The sequence below is a fragment of the Silene latifolia genome, chromosome 2 (genome assembly GCF_048544455.1).
Source record: "Silene latifolia isolate original U9 population chromosome 2, ASM4854445v1, whole genome shotgun sequence".
Taxonomy (NCBI): Eukaryota; Viridiplantae; Streptophyta; class Magnoliopsida; order Caryophyllales; family Caryophyllaceae; genus Silene; species Silene latifolia.
In genome coordinates, this window is record NC_133527.1 from 130,992,950 (window position 1) to 131,009,882 (window position 16,933).

Sequence of the window (16,933 nt, forward strand, 5' to 3'; positions counted from 1 at the left end):
AACCTTAAGCAGGAAGATGAAGACGTTGAAAGATAAAAGTGGGCCCAAACCACAAATAACCTGCTACAACAAGTCAATAAAACACATATTCTGTTTAAAGCGGAGGGGTGTAAAAGTTGGTTTTATTCGTAGTTAAAGTAGAGTTCATAGTATTTTAAGCAGTACACGCATAGTTCAGAGTATTTTTATTAAATAACCCTAAATTTTTTTATAAGATGGAGGGCATTTATCGCGACTAGAGTCGTTAACGAATCATCACTAACTATATATACACAATAACACTCAACTAAAAGTTTTTCGTCAAGTAATATTCCTTTTGTCATATGCATTAATCCTTCTCCTTTAAAATGTAAGAAGTTCGATTACTGTAGCTTAGGAATAGTATCTCCAATGAACAGTGCTTAGCAATAGTGATTCATCCTAGCCGTCCATCCTTTACTTCCTCTAATCTCAGCCGCCCACAACACACATCATTCACATTTCTTCTTTTCTCTTTTCCTCCTGCTCACACTTTCCCTTTCCCTCTACACTTCCATCATTCCCTCTTCTCAATCGCCAAAGTCATTCATTGCCCCAAATTGTTTCGATCGTTCACTCTAGATCCGTATAAAAACTTCACTCACCTTGATAACCATGCCGGAGTTTCCTAATTTGTTGTCTATATTTAGTATTCAACAATTAGCCATAAATGTATGCTACAAGATCTTGTAAGTAAATATGGTTTTAGTTAGAAGAAGTTTGCAATAATTTATGCAGTGCATATTGTTGCTCTATTTACATTACGCATTCTTTGTTTATCTCCTCTGTCTTTTCCTTTCGGGTAATTTACATTCTCTTGTCAAGTGAATTTTTTGGGCCCAATTGATCATATTATTTGCTTTAGAGCCCAAATAACCCAATTTGCAATATGGATCGATCCGGATTCTATTAAACGGGACAAATATAATTAAATTAAGCTAAAATTCAATATTAACTTAAAATAATTTAATTTCTTTTAAATAGGCAATATGCTAAAGTCAACATAAGTCAATCTAAATATTAGACAATTACAACTTTAATCTCGGAGATAAAGATCAAATTAACGTAATCGGATACCGCGACCGTTAGGTCGAGGGCAACCAACTAGTTTTCATAAACAAACAATTGAGACAACGAGAAGCTAATTGCAAAACGTTTTAAAACTAATATCATGAATTTCACGATGAGCTTCCCATCCTTTTTGTTCACTCATCATACTACTTCTCCCACATCGACAGAAATCCCAAACCGCCTCAGCCTTCTCCTCTATATATATCCACTTACCCTCCTCTGAATAATCCCTTTGCACCTCTTCTTCCTCTCTCGCCGCTCTTCACCCTAACAAATTTTCCCCCACACTAAATCGAAATTGAAATCAAATCAAACGAAACCGCCAAAACGAATTAAACTCTTTACAAATCCCACAAACCCTAGCTCAATTCTACAAAGATGAACTTGAACGGGGTAGAATACGGTTACGAAAACGATAACATGATGATGATGAGAGGCAATGAACAAGAAGAAGAAGAAGAAGAAGATGAAGAACAAGAGGTAATGATGGTTGAAGATGATGATGAAGACGAAGATGAGATTACTCAGGAAGATGCTTGGGCTGTTATCAGTGCTTTTTTCGAAGAAAAGGGCCTTGTTAGACAACAACTCGATTCTTTTGATGAGTTTATTCAAAATACGATGCAGGAAATTGTTGATGAATCTGCTGATATTGAGATTCGTCCCGAATCCCAGCATAATCCTGGCCATCAGTCTGATTTTGCTGAGGTTCTTTTCTTAAACTCTTTGATGATTCATCTTATCAGGTTTGGTTGTTTACTGTTTTTTGAGTTCGTAATCGTGTGGCGGAGATTGGATTTGAGGTTAGGGAGTTAGAATCCATATTTGAAATATTTAGTTAGTAATGTAATAGCGTAATTTACGAAATTGATTTGTAAATACGAGCTAAAAAATTGATAGCTGTCGCCCTCGCTTTCCCATGGTTGTCAGTTTTTGTCCATAAACTTATCACTGATTTGTTCTCTTCGAAGAGGAAATTATTGAAGCTAATTATTCACTCTATTTAACTCAATAATCCCCGTCGTTCATAGAAAATGAAAATCGGGCTTATTGAAGGTTTTGAGTTGTGGCGGAGCTTGAATTTGATGTTAGGGGGTTTGATGCATTGGAATTATGAGTTAGTAGTAATTTAGTAAGCTGATTCGTAAATATGAAGTAAGAAAATGTTTGCTGCTACCCCCCTTGCTTCGTGATGGTCGTGAGAGGTGGTTGTTTTGTCTTTAAGCTTACGACTGATGTTTTCCCTTGGGAGAGGAAACTGTTGAAGCTAATTATTCACTCTATTTAAATAAATACGCTCCGTTGTTCATAGAAACATGAAAATCAGGCTTAATGACTAAGATGGAGGAATATTTGTCAATAGAAACATGAAAATGAGGCTTAATGACTAAGATGAAGGAATATTTGTTATTTTTGGATCCGTTTAAGGATGTGAGAGTAGAGCCACTGAGCTTACAGTGAGATAGATAGATAAAATGTGTTGCAGCCTCTCAGGAGTACGTGTCCGAAGGTGAGGTGTTTTACAAATATATTCCATAGTTTGCAAGTGTTATGCTATCGTGGACAGCATTACAAAGGAAATATAGATCTGAAGATTTTTGGTGTTTCAGGCGATCAAGGGATTGTTGTTTAAAGTCAAGTCCGGAGAGGAAAATCTGTAGGAATTGTGTTGTAAATATTTAGATGCTGAATCAGAATAGCAGATCGGTGTTAGCTAGAAAGTTATTTTAAAAAGAGTCGCGTACGTCAAACAGCATGGTTTTGTCTGAAAATGTGTCATGTTTCCAAATCTAGTTGGTAAGTTCTATGACGCTGATACTTGAGGAGTCTTAAGCTATCAGCAGCCCTTGTTACTGACTTTGGGTATGTTCTGAGGTCCGAAGTTGCAGGAGTAAAAACTGCGGGCTTGCTAGGACCGGGAATAATAATTAAGGGGGCATGAAGGAGGAACAAAGGGGCGGAACTGATAGTTGTGAGGATGCTAATAGATACCCTTAACTCCCCGTGGTAATACATAGACATATTTGTAGGGGCATGCCTGGGATGAGAATAATTATTATTTGAGTATTGGGTTAAAAATGAGAAAAGGAGGTTGGTGGTTTGCGGTGATAGTGGAAGGTGGAATGAGGAGGTGAGGGAGGAACTATTATCCCCATATTGGGGTAATGCATTACTTTGGGGAAAGGTGGGTAACTATTCCCGCCATAAGAGGCAAGGATTACTTTATTTTGCTCATTTTCACCTTTCCCCACTACTACCCTCCTCCATCTTCTAGTTCATTTGAGCCCTATTACTCCCCCAATAATTATCCCCGTTCCAAGCGACCCCTGAATGGAAGTTATAGTTCCTTCAGGCCTTTCTTCCTCCTTTCACCATGACCACTTCATCCTTCTTTCTCTTGTTTTGAGCTATGTTAACGCCTTAATAAATGCCCGTAATCCGAGCTATTATGTGGTGTGAATTGTGTAATATGTTGCATAGAGGATGCCAGAATTCATTTCTTCAATGTTGAGAGCTTGTCTGTCTACGTCTTTTCCCTTGACATCTGGTGATTGAATTATTGCCAATACCAACAAAGGGTTTGGCCTGATATTATTTTGTTGTTGTTTGGAGAGGAGTTGACCCTTGTAATGTCAGTGGCATGCTCCATATTTAAAAATGGTTTGATCCTCTTGCAGACAATATATAAGATCAAGTTTGGTCAGATATATCTAAGTAAGCCGATGATGACGGAATCAGATGGTGAAACAGCAACTTTGTTTCCCAAAGCAGCCAGACTGAGGAATCTCACATACTCAGCTCCTTTGTATGTTGATGTCATAAAGAGAGTTATTAAGAAAGGACATGATGGTGAAGAGGTCACTGAAACTCAGGAGCTACCAAAGGTTTTCATTGGGAAGGTATATTCTTTGAGTTTGTGCCTTTCTTTAAAATGATTATGAATATGAATTTTTTTGTGCTTACTTCATTTTATTTACATTAATCAGGTACCCATCATGCTTCGGTCGAGTTACTGCACATTGTATCAGAACTCTGAGAAGGATCTTACAGAACTTGGCGAGTGCCCCTACGATCAAGGTGGATACTTCATCATTAATGGCAGTGAAAAAGTTCTTATTGCTCAAGAGAAGATGAGCACAAATCATGTTTACGTGTTCCAAAAGAGACAGCCAAACAAGTATGCCTATGTGGCAGAAGTTCGATCCATGGCGGAAACTCAAAATAGGCCCCCTAGTAGCATGTTTGTGAGGATGCTCTCTCGTACTGGTGCTAAAGGGGTAATATATATTAATTGGACCATTTTAGCAAGTTGAGTCATTGATTGTCTGCTTTATTTATTTGGTTTTGAATTTTCAATGATGAAGCTTTCTGTTTTTGAATTGTAGGGTTCTTCAGGGCAGTACATCCGTGCTACATTGCCTTACATTAAATCAGAAATTCCTATAATAATAGTTTTTCGAGCATTGGGCTTCGTGGCAGACAAAGATATTTTGGAGCATATTTGCTACGACTTTTCAGATACTCAGATGATGGAGTTACTTCGGCCTTCATTGGAAGAGGCTTTTGTTATACAGAACCAACAAGTGGCCCTTGATTACATAGGAAAAAGAGGGCAAACTGTTGGTGTATCAAGGGAGAAGAGAATTAAGTATGCGAAGGAGATTCTGCAAAAGGAAATGCTCCCTCACGTCGGGGTTGGTGAATACTGCGAGACTAAGAAAGCTTATTTTTTTGGTTACATTATCCATCGACTCCTTCTATGTGCGCTAGGGCGTAGGGAGGAGGATGATAGGGATCATTATGGTAATAAACGGCTTGATCTTGCTGGGCCCCTTCTTGGAGGATTGTTCCGACAGTTGTTCAGAAAGTTAACCAGGGATGTGAGAGCATACGTTCAGAAGAATGTTGACCAAGGAAAGGATCTGAATCTCAGCTTTGCCATAAAAGCTAAGACAATTACCAGTGGTCTCAAATATTCTCTTGCCACTGGAAATTGGGGGGCGGCTAACGCTGCCGGTACAAGAGCTGGAGTTTCTCAGGTGCTGAATCGTCTTACTTATGCTTCCACCTTGTCACATTTACGAAGGCTGAATTCACCCATTGGGCGTGAAGGGAAGTTGGCTAAACCTAGGCAGTTGCATAATTCACAATGGGGAATGATGTGTCCTGCTGAAACACCTGAAGGACAAGCTTGTGGACTAGTGAAGAATCTTGCGTTAATGGTGTACATAACTGTTGGGTCTGCTGCATATCCTATTCTCGAGTTTCTGGAGGAGTGGAGTACGGAAAACTTCGAGGAAATTTCGCCTGCTGTGATTCCCCAAGCTACCAAAATTTTTGTTAATGGTGGCTGGGTTGGCATTCATCGTGATCCTGATTTGCTTGTCAAGACATTGAGGGAGTTACGGAGAAGGGTATGTTACTCACTTAAGATGGCATGGTTCTGCGATCTGCTGTTCAGATAACTGTCGTGTATATTTTGGTGGCTTGGTACATACTGTGTGCATTGCATTTATGTTTTTACAGTTTGTTGGTTTGACATTGAGGGAGTTACATTTTCGGAGAAGATTACGTTACTCATTTAAGATGGCATGGTTCTGCCATCTGCTGTTCAGATAACTATCGTGTATATTTCGGTGGCTTGGTACTTACTGTGTGCATTGCATTTGTTTATTTACAGTTTGTTGCTTTGAGATTGAGTTCAGAAAAGACTGATCGAGTTCTAGGCCAGAGGTTTTATGCATGAGTTGTGGGTTATATATTAATACATGGGCATATATTTTTTTCAATGACATTCTCTCTTTAGGTTTGTTTGCTTTGCATCTGATTTGATACTTGACTTTCTGCTATATCTGTGATCTATGATATACATGGATTTTCATTCAATTGTTTGAGCTTCTTTGCTCCTGTGGTCAATTCTATTGTTCTCCAATATATTCTTAGTTCCTCATCATTTTATAGGTTGATGTCAACACTGAAGTTGGTGTCGTAAGAGATATTCGGCTGAAGGAGTTGCGAATATATACTGACTATGGTCGTTGCAGTCGTCCACTATTCATTGTTGAGAAGCAAAGACTTCTTATTAAGAAGAAGGATATCCGAGCTTTGCAACAAAGGGTATGCTGTTAAGTTTTGATTCCTTTCACTTCTCAAATATCTGTTTTCTGTGAGGCTGATTTGTGTATCTGACGTTTATATTATGTTGCAGGAGACACCTGAAGATGGTGGGTGGCATGATCTTGTTGCTAAGGGCTTCATAGAATATATCGACACTGAAGAAGAAGAGACAACTATGATTTCCATGACCATTAATGTATGTATATACCGCCTGTGTATATATATTGTTTATTGATGCAGATATATCATGGATAGTGAACCCTACCATACACAGAAATTTTTCTTATTTGATCTTTTGGAATTTGTTCTGCCCCCATACACAGATATTTTTCTTATTTGATCTTTTCGTATTTGTTTTCAGGATCTTGTGTCTGCAAGGATCAATCCGGAAGAGTCATATTCGGGCACTTACACTCACTGCGAAATTCACCCCTCTTTGATATTGGGTGTTTGTGCCTCTATTATTCCCTTTCCTGATCATAATCAGGCAAGCATATTAATGTGCTGATGTCTGCTTTTTTGTGCAAATCCTCTTGTTTTTATCTTCTAATTTTTGTATTTTGCAGTCCCCACGTAATACTTATCAGTCAGCTATGGGGAAGCAAGCAATGGGAATTTATGTCACAAATTATCAATTCAGAATGGTATAAATCTATATTATGTTCCAATTTTGTTGATACAAATTCACATTATGTTCTGTTGGGCATTTTGCTGTAAGCTGATCCATTTGTGATCTCTAATTTAGTTCCTTCTATTTTGTCTTTTTCTAGGATACATTGGCATATGTGCTGTACTATCCACAGAAGCCTCTCGTGACTACACGTGCCATGGAGCACTTGCATTTTAGACAGCTTCCAGCAGGAATTGTAAATACACAGCTTTGCAGAACTGTTAACTGACTCTTTTGAGTGACTGTTCTGAACTAATGTTTTCTTCTACCCCTTTTTTTCTATCTAGAACGCAATTGTAGCCATTGCTTGCTATTCTGGTTACAACCAAGAAGATTCAGTCATCATGAACCAGTCGTCGATTGATCGTGGATTTTTCCGATCTCTGTTTTTCCGTTCTTACAGGTGAACAATATATTGATCATTATTTGCTTGCTTCCATTGTAATTATCTTATTATATTAGGCACTCAGTAGTTCATATGTCTATTACAGGGATGAGGAGAAGAAAATGGGAACACTTATTAAGGAGGACTTTGGACGTCCTGACAGATCGAATACCATGGTAATTGTTAAAAAATACGGAGTACAAAACTAAGTCCGTAGTGGATGTTTCTATTTATGCAATGATGTGGTATTGATATCATTTTTTCCGAAGGGTATGCGACATGGATCTTATGACAAACTGGATGATGATGGATTGGCACCCCCTGTAAGTATATTACTTGCTGCATCATTTTCCCTTCTATTTGGAGGAGAAATTTCCTTCTAATTATTAAGATATTCGACTTTGCTTCTAATCCCTGGTTGCTTGGCAGGGCACTAGAGTTTCTGGTGAAGATGTTATTATTGGGAAAACTACTCCCCTCGCCCCAGAAGAAGCTCAAGGGCCCGCTGCCCGTTATTCACGTAAAGATCATAGTATTAGCCTGCGTCACAGTGAGAGCGGTATTGTGGATCAGGTATTGGTTTGACTTGACGATTTTTCCCCTTGGCAACTGAGTTGTTACTTTTGTATGCAGCTGAGCTCACAATAATTGTGTGCCCCGTAGGTTTTACTGACTACAAATGCCGATGGCTTGAGGTTTGTTAAAGTAAGAGTGAGGTCGGTTCGTATCCCTCAGATTGGGGACAAATTCAGTAGTAGACATGGTCAGAAGGGAACCGTAGGCATGACTTATACTCAGGAGGACATGCCATGGACTGTGGAAGGCATCACTCCTGATATTATTGTGAATCCACATGCTATTCCATCCCGTATGACAATCGGTCAGCTTATTGAGTGTATTATGGGTAAAGTTGCTGCTCATGTGGGTAAGGAAGGAGACGCTACCCCATTCACTGATGTCACTGTAAGTTCTCTTTTGATCGACCTTCTTTTGTTGCAGTTTGGTGCTTATGGTGTGCTTCCCTTTCGCACCCCTCTTCTTTCTTAATGTTTTTGTCCTGATGAGACATCTTTTCGCTTGAAAATATATTCAATTTTTTTTGTTGTGTTGTTTTATTCTGTGATACAAAATATTCAATATTTCATTTCGCTTGAAAATATAATATTTTATACGCTGGAAAGATGGAAATAGTTTGTTAGACGAGTTGATGAATTGCGTTTGAGATTGAGGGCCTGGGTATGATTGGTTGCCGGTTCAACTTCCCCTATCCCTTTTATTTTATAGGCCTTTCCCCTCTTAGCAAACCATAAAAAAGGAAGAAGAAAAAATGTGTAGGTGACAATTTGCTTGTATTATATCGTGTGAAAAAAATGTCACCTTAATAAAAGGCTTAGTAGTGGTCAATTGAATTCTTCTGGCTTGTTTATAGGTGGACAATATCAGCAAGGCCCTTCAGAAATGTGGGTATCAGATGCGTGGTTTTGAGACAATGTACAACGGTCACACTGGGAGGAAGCTAACTGCAATGATATTCCTGGGGCCCACATACTACCAAAGGCTGAAGCATATGGTTGATGACAAGATCCATTCTCGTGGACGAGGTCCAGTGCAAATTCTGACGAGGCAGCCTGCTGAAGGTAGATCTCGAGATGGCGGTCTCCGATTTGGAGAGATGGAGCGAGACTGCATGATTGCTCATGGTGCCGCCCACTTCCTCAAGGAGAGGCTCTTTGACCAAAGTGATGCTTATAGAGTTCATGTTTGTGAGCGCTGTGGGTTGATCGCCATTGCTAACCTGAAGAAGAATTCTTTTGAATGCAGAGGTTGCAAGAATAAGACAGACATTGTTCAGGTTTTCTTCATTTTCCATCAGCTCTCCCTTTAAACTTTTTACGAAAATCCTTAGTTTTGCGGAATTTTACATTCAGTCCTAGCAAAATTTACCCGACTTGTTGCAAAGGAAAAATGAACAGTACAAAGCGTCCTGAACCTGGATTGATGAACAGCTCAAATTAATCCAAAGTGACTAATTTCTAAATCCGACTGGTACTCGACGACCAGTTTCCAAAACAGAATTTAGTAGTCCAAACCCAACCAACCCCTAATTTAGCAAAGTAGCAATTAGAGACAAAAACCTTAATAGCCACTCCCGGAATGAGGTGCCCTGAAGCGACCATACTGATCACTACCTAAATTTGCCTGATAACTGAACTTGTAATAATATCCGAATCCGGATTACCCTTTTTGCGAGTCCAGTTATTCAGCAGTTTGTTTTTTGTTTGTTTTGGAGCGTCATTAATGTACTGTAAACTGTTACAGGTACACATTCCATATGCCTGTAAATTGCTGTTCCAAGAGCTGATGTCCATGGCAATCGCCCCGAGGATGTTCACAAAGGATGTGAACAAGCTCAAGGACCAGAAAAAGAAGGGCGCTTAAAGGCGTCTTTTCCCTTCTAAGAATGGCTCTCGTATTTTTAAATCCCTCTCCCGTTTCTTTTCGTTGTACCGGTATCCTGAACGATAAAATTCCTAGATAGAGTTTAAATTTAAGCTTTGGGTCCCTTACCCTCTAATTTTGTAGTAGAACTTACACTGGACCAACTGTGCTCCGGCTTGGGGAATGCCCTGATGTGAGTAACCCTGTATATATGACTCGAGTAAACACAGTGTTTTATCTGTTGGACGCGGGACTTTTCAATTCATGAAACTGATTGCGTCTGTTGATCGATTGCACGAAAGAATTCCGTGATTATTATTATTATCCCGTTTATAAGTTTTATTTTCTATTTCGAAAAGTACAAGAGATCATTCGTTAGGTATTTTTACTTTTGTAATTTTAGCTGGTATCATGACTCATGACTGCATGAGGCAAGGGCATCATTTAGCAAATCTACAGGCTTTTTTTGGCTATTTTAAGGCTTAAGATTGCTGGTCTTGTGTCCTGTAAAGTAAGTGTAAACATTTGATATCTACAGGCTTCAATTAACATTTGAACAAGTAGTAATTTTAGTATCCCGCCATCCCAGTGACTAATTTAGTGTCCCTGCATTCTACTGACCGGAGGAGATACTCAGATGACTGACACCAACTCTGTCCGCTTTCACTACTTGAACATCATCAACCCCAAGAGGAGGAAGAAAGTGTAAGCATCGCAGTTGAAGAAATCATGAAAAAGACGGAGACCCAGCAACAAAAACAATGCAAGATTGTGATAATGGGTGAAAATTCTGATAATACCGGTTAAATTTGAAGTGGAAATCAAAGGGAGAAGTAGAAGAAATAAACGGGATACTGAAACTGTAAATGATACGGAGTAAATAACAAGTAGAAAAGAAAGGTAAATTTCAGAATACAAGTTTCATACATAATCAACACAAAACAAGAAATGAAATATTGATTTAAATTCAATAGTACACCATAATAATAGCATTCTGGGTTCAAATGTATCAAGAAGGCAGTTCATAGAATTCGGTTACACATCTGCACTTCCCACAATGACCTGATTCACATACTCGAAAGAAATCCAGACCTGTGAATCTGAGTCCGCAAAAATGTTGGATGTTGTAGATTAGAAGCTCAAATTTCAATATTTCATAGTAAATTGATTACAAGTGTGAGATTCGTACCAATGTCAGTAGTTATTTTGGTGGTTGGAAAAATAGACGGGATAGAATGACCGCCAATATAATGAAAATCACGAAAATCTGCATAAATTATTATGATCAACGAATAAAGCTTTACAAACAGAATATAAGAAGCGTTGAGGATTCTCACCACAGCTGGTGTGATTACTGATTTGCCTTTTAAGATGTATAATTTCCTGGAAAATACGCATTGCATATTTAGTTGCAATAACTAGTAAGATTAAATTATTATCGAAAAGCAAACGTAAACTACTGATTCAGCCAAAGAGAGTACCTTTTATTCAGAGTTCCCGAGTCCCCGCAAATTTTCTGTATTGCCTCTATCCTGCTCAGTGTTTTTGTGGCATTTGGATCCGTCTTGTCAACCTAAGCGAAACCACAGCAAAGTTTATCCGATCAGCGAGATATTTCCCTAGCTATAAATAAGCAAATGATAGGCCTGCTTGAGAAATTAGGACAGTACCTTTGGTTTTAACATACAGGCAAAATCAAAGAAGGCGCCATAAACATCAGCCATTGAATTTGTCTGGTCAATTACCATAGGAAAGAGACCTAAGAACAACATAGGCGACAGAAAGTCATATATTGATATTGATATTGATATTGATATTTGTATGTCGACAGGGAGAATGACCGAAATGTTATAACTAACCTCGTCTCATCTTGACGACAGTACACCTCTGAAAACTTGAATGTTGTTGTAGCACTGAACCAGTGTTCCTATGGCCATGACCTACAACAATGACACTGTGTAAAAGTTGTACAATTGACATTTTACTCGGACTTGTTGAGTTCGAATGATCAAATGACAGGCTTGCTTGAGAAAGGGAGGGCATACTTGTGGAATAGCACAAAACCAGAAGATTGCATGGCCCCGTAAAGCAGACATATATTCAAGGCTATCTTCCACATGAAACAAAGCATTAGTCACCATCTCATTTAAACACTCAACTGCTTTCTCTGAGTTCTCTTCATGCTTTAGATCCTGCTCAACAATTCCCAAACACAAGGCAACTTAATTTTACAAAGAGGTGGTTGATCGGAACATGCGATAACAACAATCAAGTAAGACTGACTGACTAACCTCTAGTTTGTTGACATACTTACTTCATATCACACGAGGCCAAAACATGCGAGATTTGGGGATTTCATTTATATCTTCAAGGTAATCACGAATGATGTTTGTTTTCTGCACAATAGTACTGGTGGTACAGATTACACAATGCAACGTTTCAAGTGGGTGTCAGTTACTAAGGAAAGAAGTAAAACCTCCTGCTTAGTAATTAGTATAGAAAGGCGGTGAGATATGCATAATCACAAACCTCCTTGCAGATGAATTTAGCCATTCCTGCACCCATCCTTGTGGTGGTGATATCCTCAATCACCTCCTGATAACTGTAGCAGATAAAGCACAAGCATGGAAGGGAAACACATTTGTTTGATGCTCGTGTTTCTAATAGGAATAAATATAATAGTAATAGTTGAGCCTCAACCAAAAACCTTAATAAGAATAAATATAATAATAGGAATAAATATTATATTATTTATTCCTATTAATTAGTTTGGAACAATGAAAATAAGACATCTTATATATATATGTACAATAAGATGTCTTTGATGTTCCTCATTCACATTATTAAAATTTGCAACCAACAACTTTTTCCAAACCAAGGAGATTTAGCTAAGAATACTACCCTGGTCCCTGTGTCAAGCTCGAGGAAAGCAGGTGAAACATGATGAAACTCATCCATGAGAACTTTGTAGTGCTTTGTACCACCTTCAAAAAAATGCATATCAGCGTGGGAGGGAGCTTATTATTTTATTTAAGTAAACATACAGAATAGACATGATGAAACTGTTGAGTTTGGAGAGCGGAAGGGAACAAGGATAAGGTTGACTGCACTTACAAGCAAAATGCCAGTCACGGTTGTATATATGTATGCTGATGAAAGGCCTTAAGAATAGGAATTTTGACCTCTGTGGCGATGCTCATATCATCCTCTGTACAACACCACCAATAAACAACACAACTTCCAAGTTTAACAACTAACATTGATTACACGCTTATGCACCAAAGTCAAATGACCACAATAAATTTGGTAAATGAGATACAAGTATTATGATTATGGAGTAAAGAGATAAACCTATAGTATCAAGGGCTCCAAGTACCAAACTAAATATGTTGAGCTCCGTTTAAAAATAAAAACAAGTAAACGGCAAAAGAAAATGGGAAATGGAGAGAAAGATAGATTTTACTGCTGCCAAAAAAAAAAAAAAAAAAAAAAAAAAAAGCATTAGGTAGTTGAGTCCCAAGTTGTTGGATAACAAGAGCCAATTTCTTCAGGTATCTGTTTCTATTTTCTAGAGACTTTGTGAAGCATTGAGTAACAGAATCCCCAATGAATTTCTTCAGGTATCTGTTTCTGAGCTTCCTTTACCGCCATTTTCAATCTCCATATATATCGCCATTACTTCATCTGGGTGCTTCAACATCGCTCCTATACTTGCCATCTTTTTTTCATCTACTCTTATCAAAAATGATTCTTGGTGCTATTCCATTTATACAAATCCGAGATCATAAAATTCAACGAGGTTTAATTTCCGTAATTTAAACTTAAGTCGCTATAATAATAATAATAATAATAATAATAATAATAATAATAATAATAAGGGGTCGTTTGGTTCGCTAGAGGAATTAAAGTTCCAAGGGAGTTACAATTCACATGATTTTGCAATTCATGTGAAATGGAAAAAAATTGTTTGGTTGGAATGTGTGAAGTGAATTCCATAGGAATTAAAACTTACCTGGGGGACTGGTAAGAACTTCCCCCATCATGGAGGAATTAGAGTTCCTATGGATTTTCAATTCATGTGATTTGGGGCAAACAAACAACCAACCAATTTTACAAATCACATGAATTGCAATTCATGTGTTTTATGTTGGGTAATCAAACAACCCCTTATAATACGGAGTTTATTTTCGCAGTACGACTTTTACTCATTTTAATACTTTTTACATCAAACTTTCCATTTGTTACCCTTCACTAAAAAAACACATCAAACCTAATTTTCTCTACCTTCTCTCTACCTGGCCTTCTCTCTCTATTGTTAACACATTAACCTTTTCCCTAATTCTTGTATTTAATTCGTTAATCCCATATTAATAATTTAATTGACTCTTTCTTATATTATTATTAAAAAATAGGGTTTATGTCTTAATTAACTAATTGCTAATTAGTGTATGGGGAGTTTGTTGTTGGTAGTTTAGCATATGGTGTCGTTGGTGTCGTTCAATGGTGGTCCGCTAGCAAAGGTAGTAACTAGTGTGACGGAGGGTGTGGTGGTTTATGAAATTAACGAATTACGTGGTAACGGAGGGGACGTTGACCGACAAAGGGTAGTAACAGTAGTACATATTATTAATCGTACTATCAAAAAAAAAAATTAATCAATGTAGTACATGGATTACGTACAACACAGTACAAAAATCAATGTGAATCCACACCAGTGCCGCATTATCATCGTCGGCTCGTCACTGACGGCCTCTCACCGGCGCATCCACGGTGGTGACAGGGCCGCATATCCACCGATTCCAAATCTCCACCGGCCACGACTCTCCCCCAATGTCGACATCAACTGCCTAATATTCGAAATTATATTGTTAATGCTTCGGTTTTGAGTAACAAAGTTTCAATTTTCAATAAAGCTAATGAGTGCCTGATTCATGCATTGGCGAAGAAAAACATGCATTTCGTGAATTATCAGTCGTTTATATTGTATATTGTTAATAAAGTGGAATTTAAGATGAAGGGATGTATTGATATTTAGAGAGAATAAATAAACATTAGAGAGGGAAAATGGGCAAAGAAATGAGAAGGGTAATATGGTCACAAGCGTACTGAGATGAGTAAAATGTGTACTGCGAAAATCAGGACCCATAATAATAACAAGGGTAATGCAATTTATTTTCGCAATACATATTTTACTCATTACAATACTTTTTGCACCAAACTTTCCATTTCTTTACCCTTCACCAAAAAAACATCAACCCTAATTTTCTCTCCTTTTCCTTTGTTGTTAAATCCGTAACTTACTTCAACCCCCTTAAAATTCTTCAATTATGAAGGATTATTCGAGTATAGATCAAATATTTAATTTAGTAATCCATTATTAATAATTAAATTGACTCTATATTATAATTTTGTATCTATTTTAATTAGGGGTTTTGTTCAAATTAATTGAAGAACCGTCCCTATTCAATTCGCATGATATTGCAGTCATTTGCTTGAAAACCTACGAAGGTCCACTCAAAACAATGTTTACTCAAGGTCCACTCAAACCAATGTTTACTCAGGGATTCGCAGGAGGAAGAGAAAGCAAGTGGAGCAGCGTAGTAGTTAGTTTAATTAGATTTTTTTTTTCTTTTTTCTTTCAATATAGTATAGTTTGTACTACGTAGTTATGGGTTAATTTTCCTTTCAAGATAGTACGTAATATGCTATAATTACAATATACATGTGTTTGTAAAAATTATTTATCAATTATGTATTTATAAAATTAAATTTCAATGAAGTACATAATTTATGAACGCAGTACATAATTTTTCAACGAAAAAAAATGGATGTGTTAATTAGAGAGAATATGGTAGAGAGAGATTAGAGAGAGAAAATGAAGGGAGAAATGAAAGAGATATAATTGTCAACAGTGTACCGCGATGAGTAAAATGTGTACTGCGAAAATCACTGATACTGTCGTTTCGTACCAAAAATAAAATACCTAAGTACTACTAACAGAAGTCAGCGGTAAGTAGGGTCGATCTCCACAGGGAGGCGGTGTACTATCTATTTGTCTATTTATCTGTTAAATGTCACAATTGGGGGTTTGATTGATTTAACTAACTAGAGACTAAGGCGAGGGAAATGAAAAAGAGAAATTAACAAAAGGAGAAGGGTAGTATGCTAAGAGTCGGTCCACCGTGGCATCTATCAGATCTTATACTATCGGGAATACTGAGGTGATTAAACTATTGATAAGATGAGCTATGGTCGTCACCTTTCGGTCCTTAAACCGCCCTAGAGCGTAAACAGCTTAACTTTCGCCCTCACTGCAATACCCTATTGTAATTAAGCAAGCCTTCCCTTCCAATCTTTCGATCTAGGTCGGGGTTAACTAGATTTATGGTCTCCTGCATGCATTCATTCGACCGGATAACAATTAAATTGCCTAATACAATTCCTATCGCAAGTCTAACCTATTCAAGTCAGTTAAAACATCGCTACCACGGCTTCTCTAATCCTAACATACTACGGGGAATTAGCTACTCATAATAAAATAATCAATGACAATAATTAAAGAAGAAATAAGCATTAAAAGAGAATAAGGGAAGAAGAATTACTGAAATTAATCCGGAATTAAAAGAACAGTAGCAAAAGTAGCAGTATAAAAGTAACAGAAGGAAAGTAATTAGAGAGAAGAAGCCCCCTAATCTCATCTCTCGTCTCCTATTTATAGGAAAAGCGAGTTTATAAAACCTAATAACGAATTAAAGCTCAAAAGCCCAACCCGTCAGCGAAATCCACTCGATCGAGTAGCTAAATCACTCGATCGAGTGAACTTGACTCAAAACCTGCTCGATCGACTAAGAATATGCTCGATCGAGTAAGGCTATATGAAGAACTGGTCGATCGAGTAAACTAACCACTCGATCGACTTATTTAAGGACCTAAAACCACTCGATCGAGTGGGAAACTACTCGATCAAGTGGATCTTGACTTCAGCAGCTCATCATTCTCGTTAATTGACTTTGACCTGTCCTTTTAGCGCCCGAAACACCTTCACGCATCCCAAGACAGCAATATTCCCCGCTCCAAATCATCTCTTCCTCCAAATGCATGCTAAACGGACGGTAAATGGCTTGATTTCGCTACTTTCTGGTTCATTCCTGCAATTAAGACAAAATACACCAAAGTAGCATATTCGGGGCATTTCGTAGCATAAAACTACGATAAAAACACAGAAATACGTG

The 16,933-nt window shown here is 37.8% G+C and overlaps 1 protein-coding gene and 1 pseudogene across 1 annotated transcript; one reads left to right on the forward strand and one right to left on the reverse strand.

Annotated features, from left to right (window-relative positions):
* The first annotated feature begins 1,165 nt into the window (after positions 1-1,165).
* On the forward strand, positions 1,166-10,002 carry LOC141642984 (DNA-directed RNA polymerase II subunit RPB2). The gene is made up of 16 exons (XM_074451993.1): positions 1,166-1,797; positions 3,768-3,989; positions 4,077-4,367; positions 4,476-5,504; positions 6,052-6,207; positions 6,299-6,403; positions 6,569-6,694; positions 6,774-6,851; positions 6,978-7,073; positions 7,165-7,280; positions 7,369-7,438; positions 7,532-7,585; positions 7,692-7,835; positions 7,926-8,225; positions 8,692-9,114; positions 9,582-10,002. The coding sequence occupies exons 1-16, from the start codon at positions 1,468-1,470 to the stop codon at positions 9,699-9,701; spliced, it is 3,660 nt and encodes a 1,219-aa protein (XP_074308094.1). The 5' UTR covers positions 1,166-1,467; the 3' UTR covers positions 9,702-10,002.
* Positions 10,003-10,895: 893 nt separating this feature from the next.
* Positions 10,896-13,498, reverse strand: LOC141642985 (squalene synthase 2-like; annotated as a pseudogene).
* Between the last annotated feature and the right edge of the window lie 3,435 nt (positions 13,499-16,933).

What these genes read in the sequence shown, in the direction of transcription:
- LOC141642984 (XM_074451993.1), top strand. Translation starts at nt 1,468, where the DNA reads ATGAACTTGAACGGGGTAGAATACGGTTACGAAAACGATAACATGATG. An exon ending in GACAGCTTCCAGCAGGAATT is followed by an intron (nt 7,074 to 7,164) that starts GTAAATACACAG and finishes TTTTCTATCTAG; the next exon opens with AACGCAATTGTAGCCATTGC. An exon ending in ATAAGACAGACATTGTTCAG is followed by an intron (nt 9,115 to 9,581) that starts GTTTTCTTCATT and finishes AAACTGTTACAG; the next exon opens with GTACACATTCCATATGCCTG.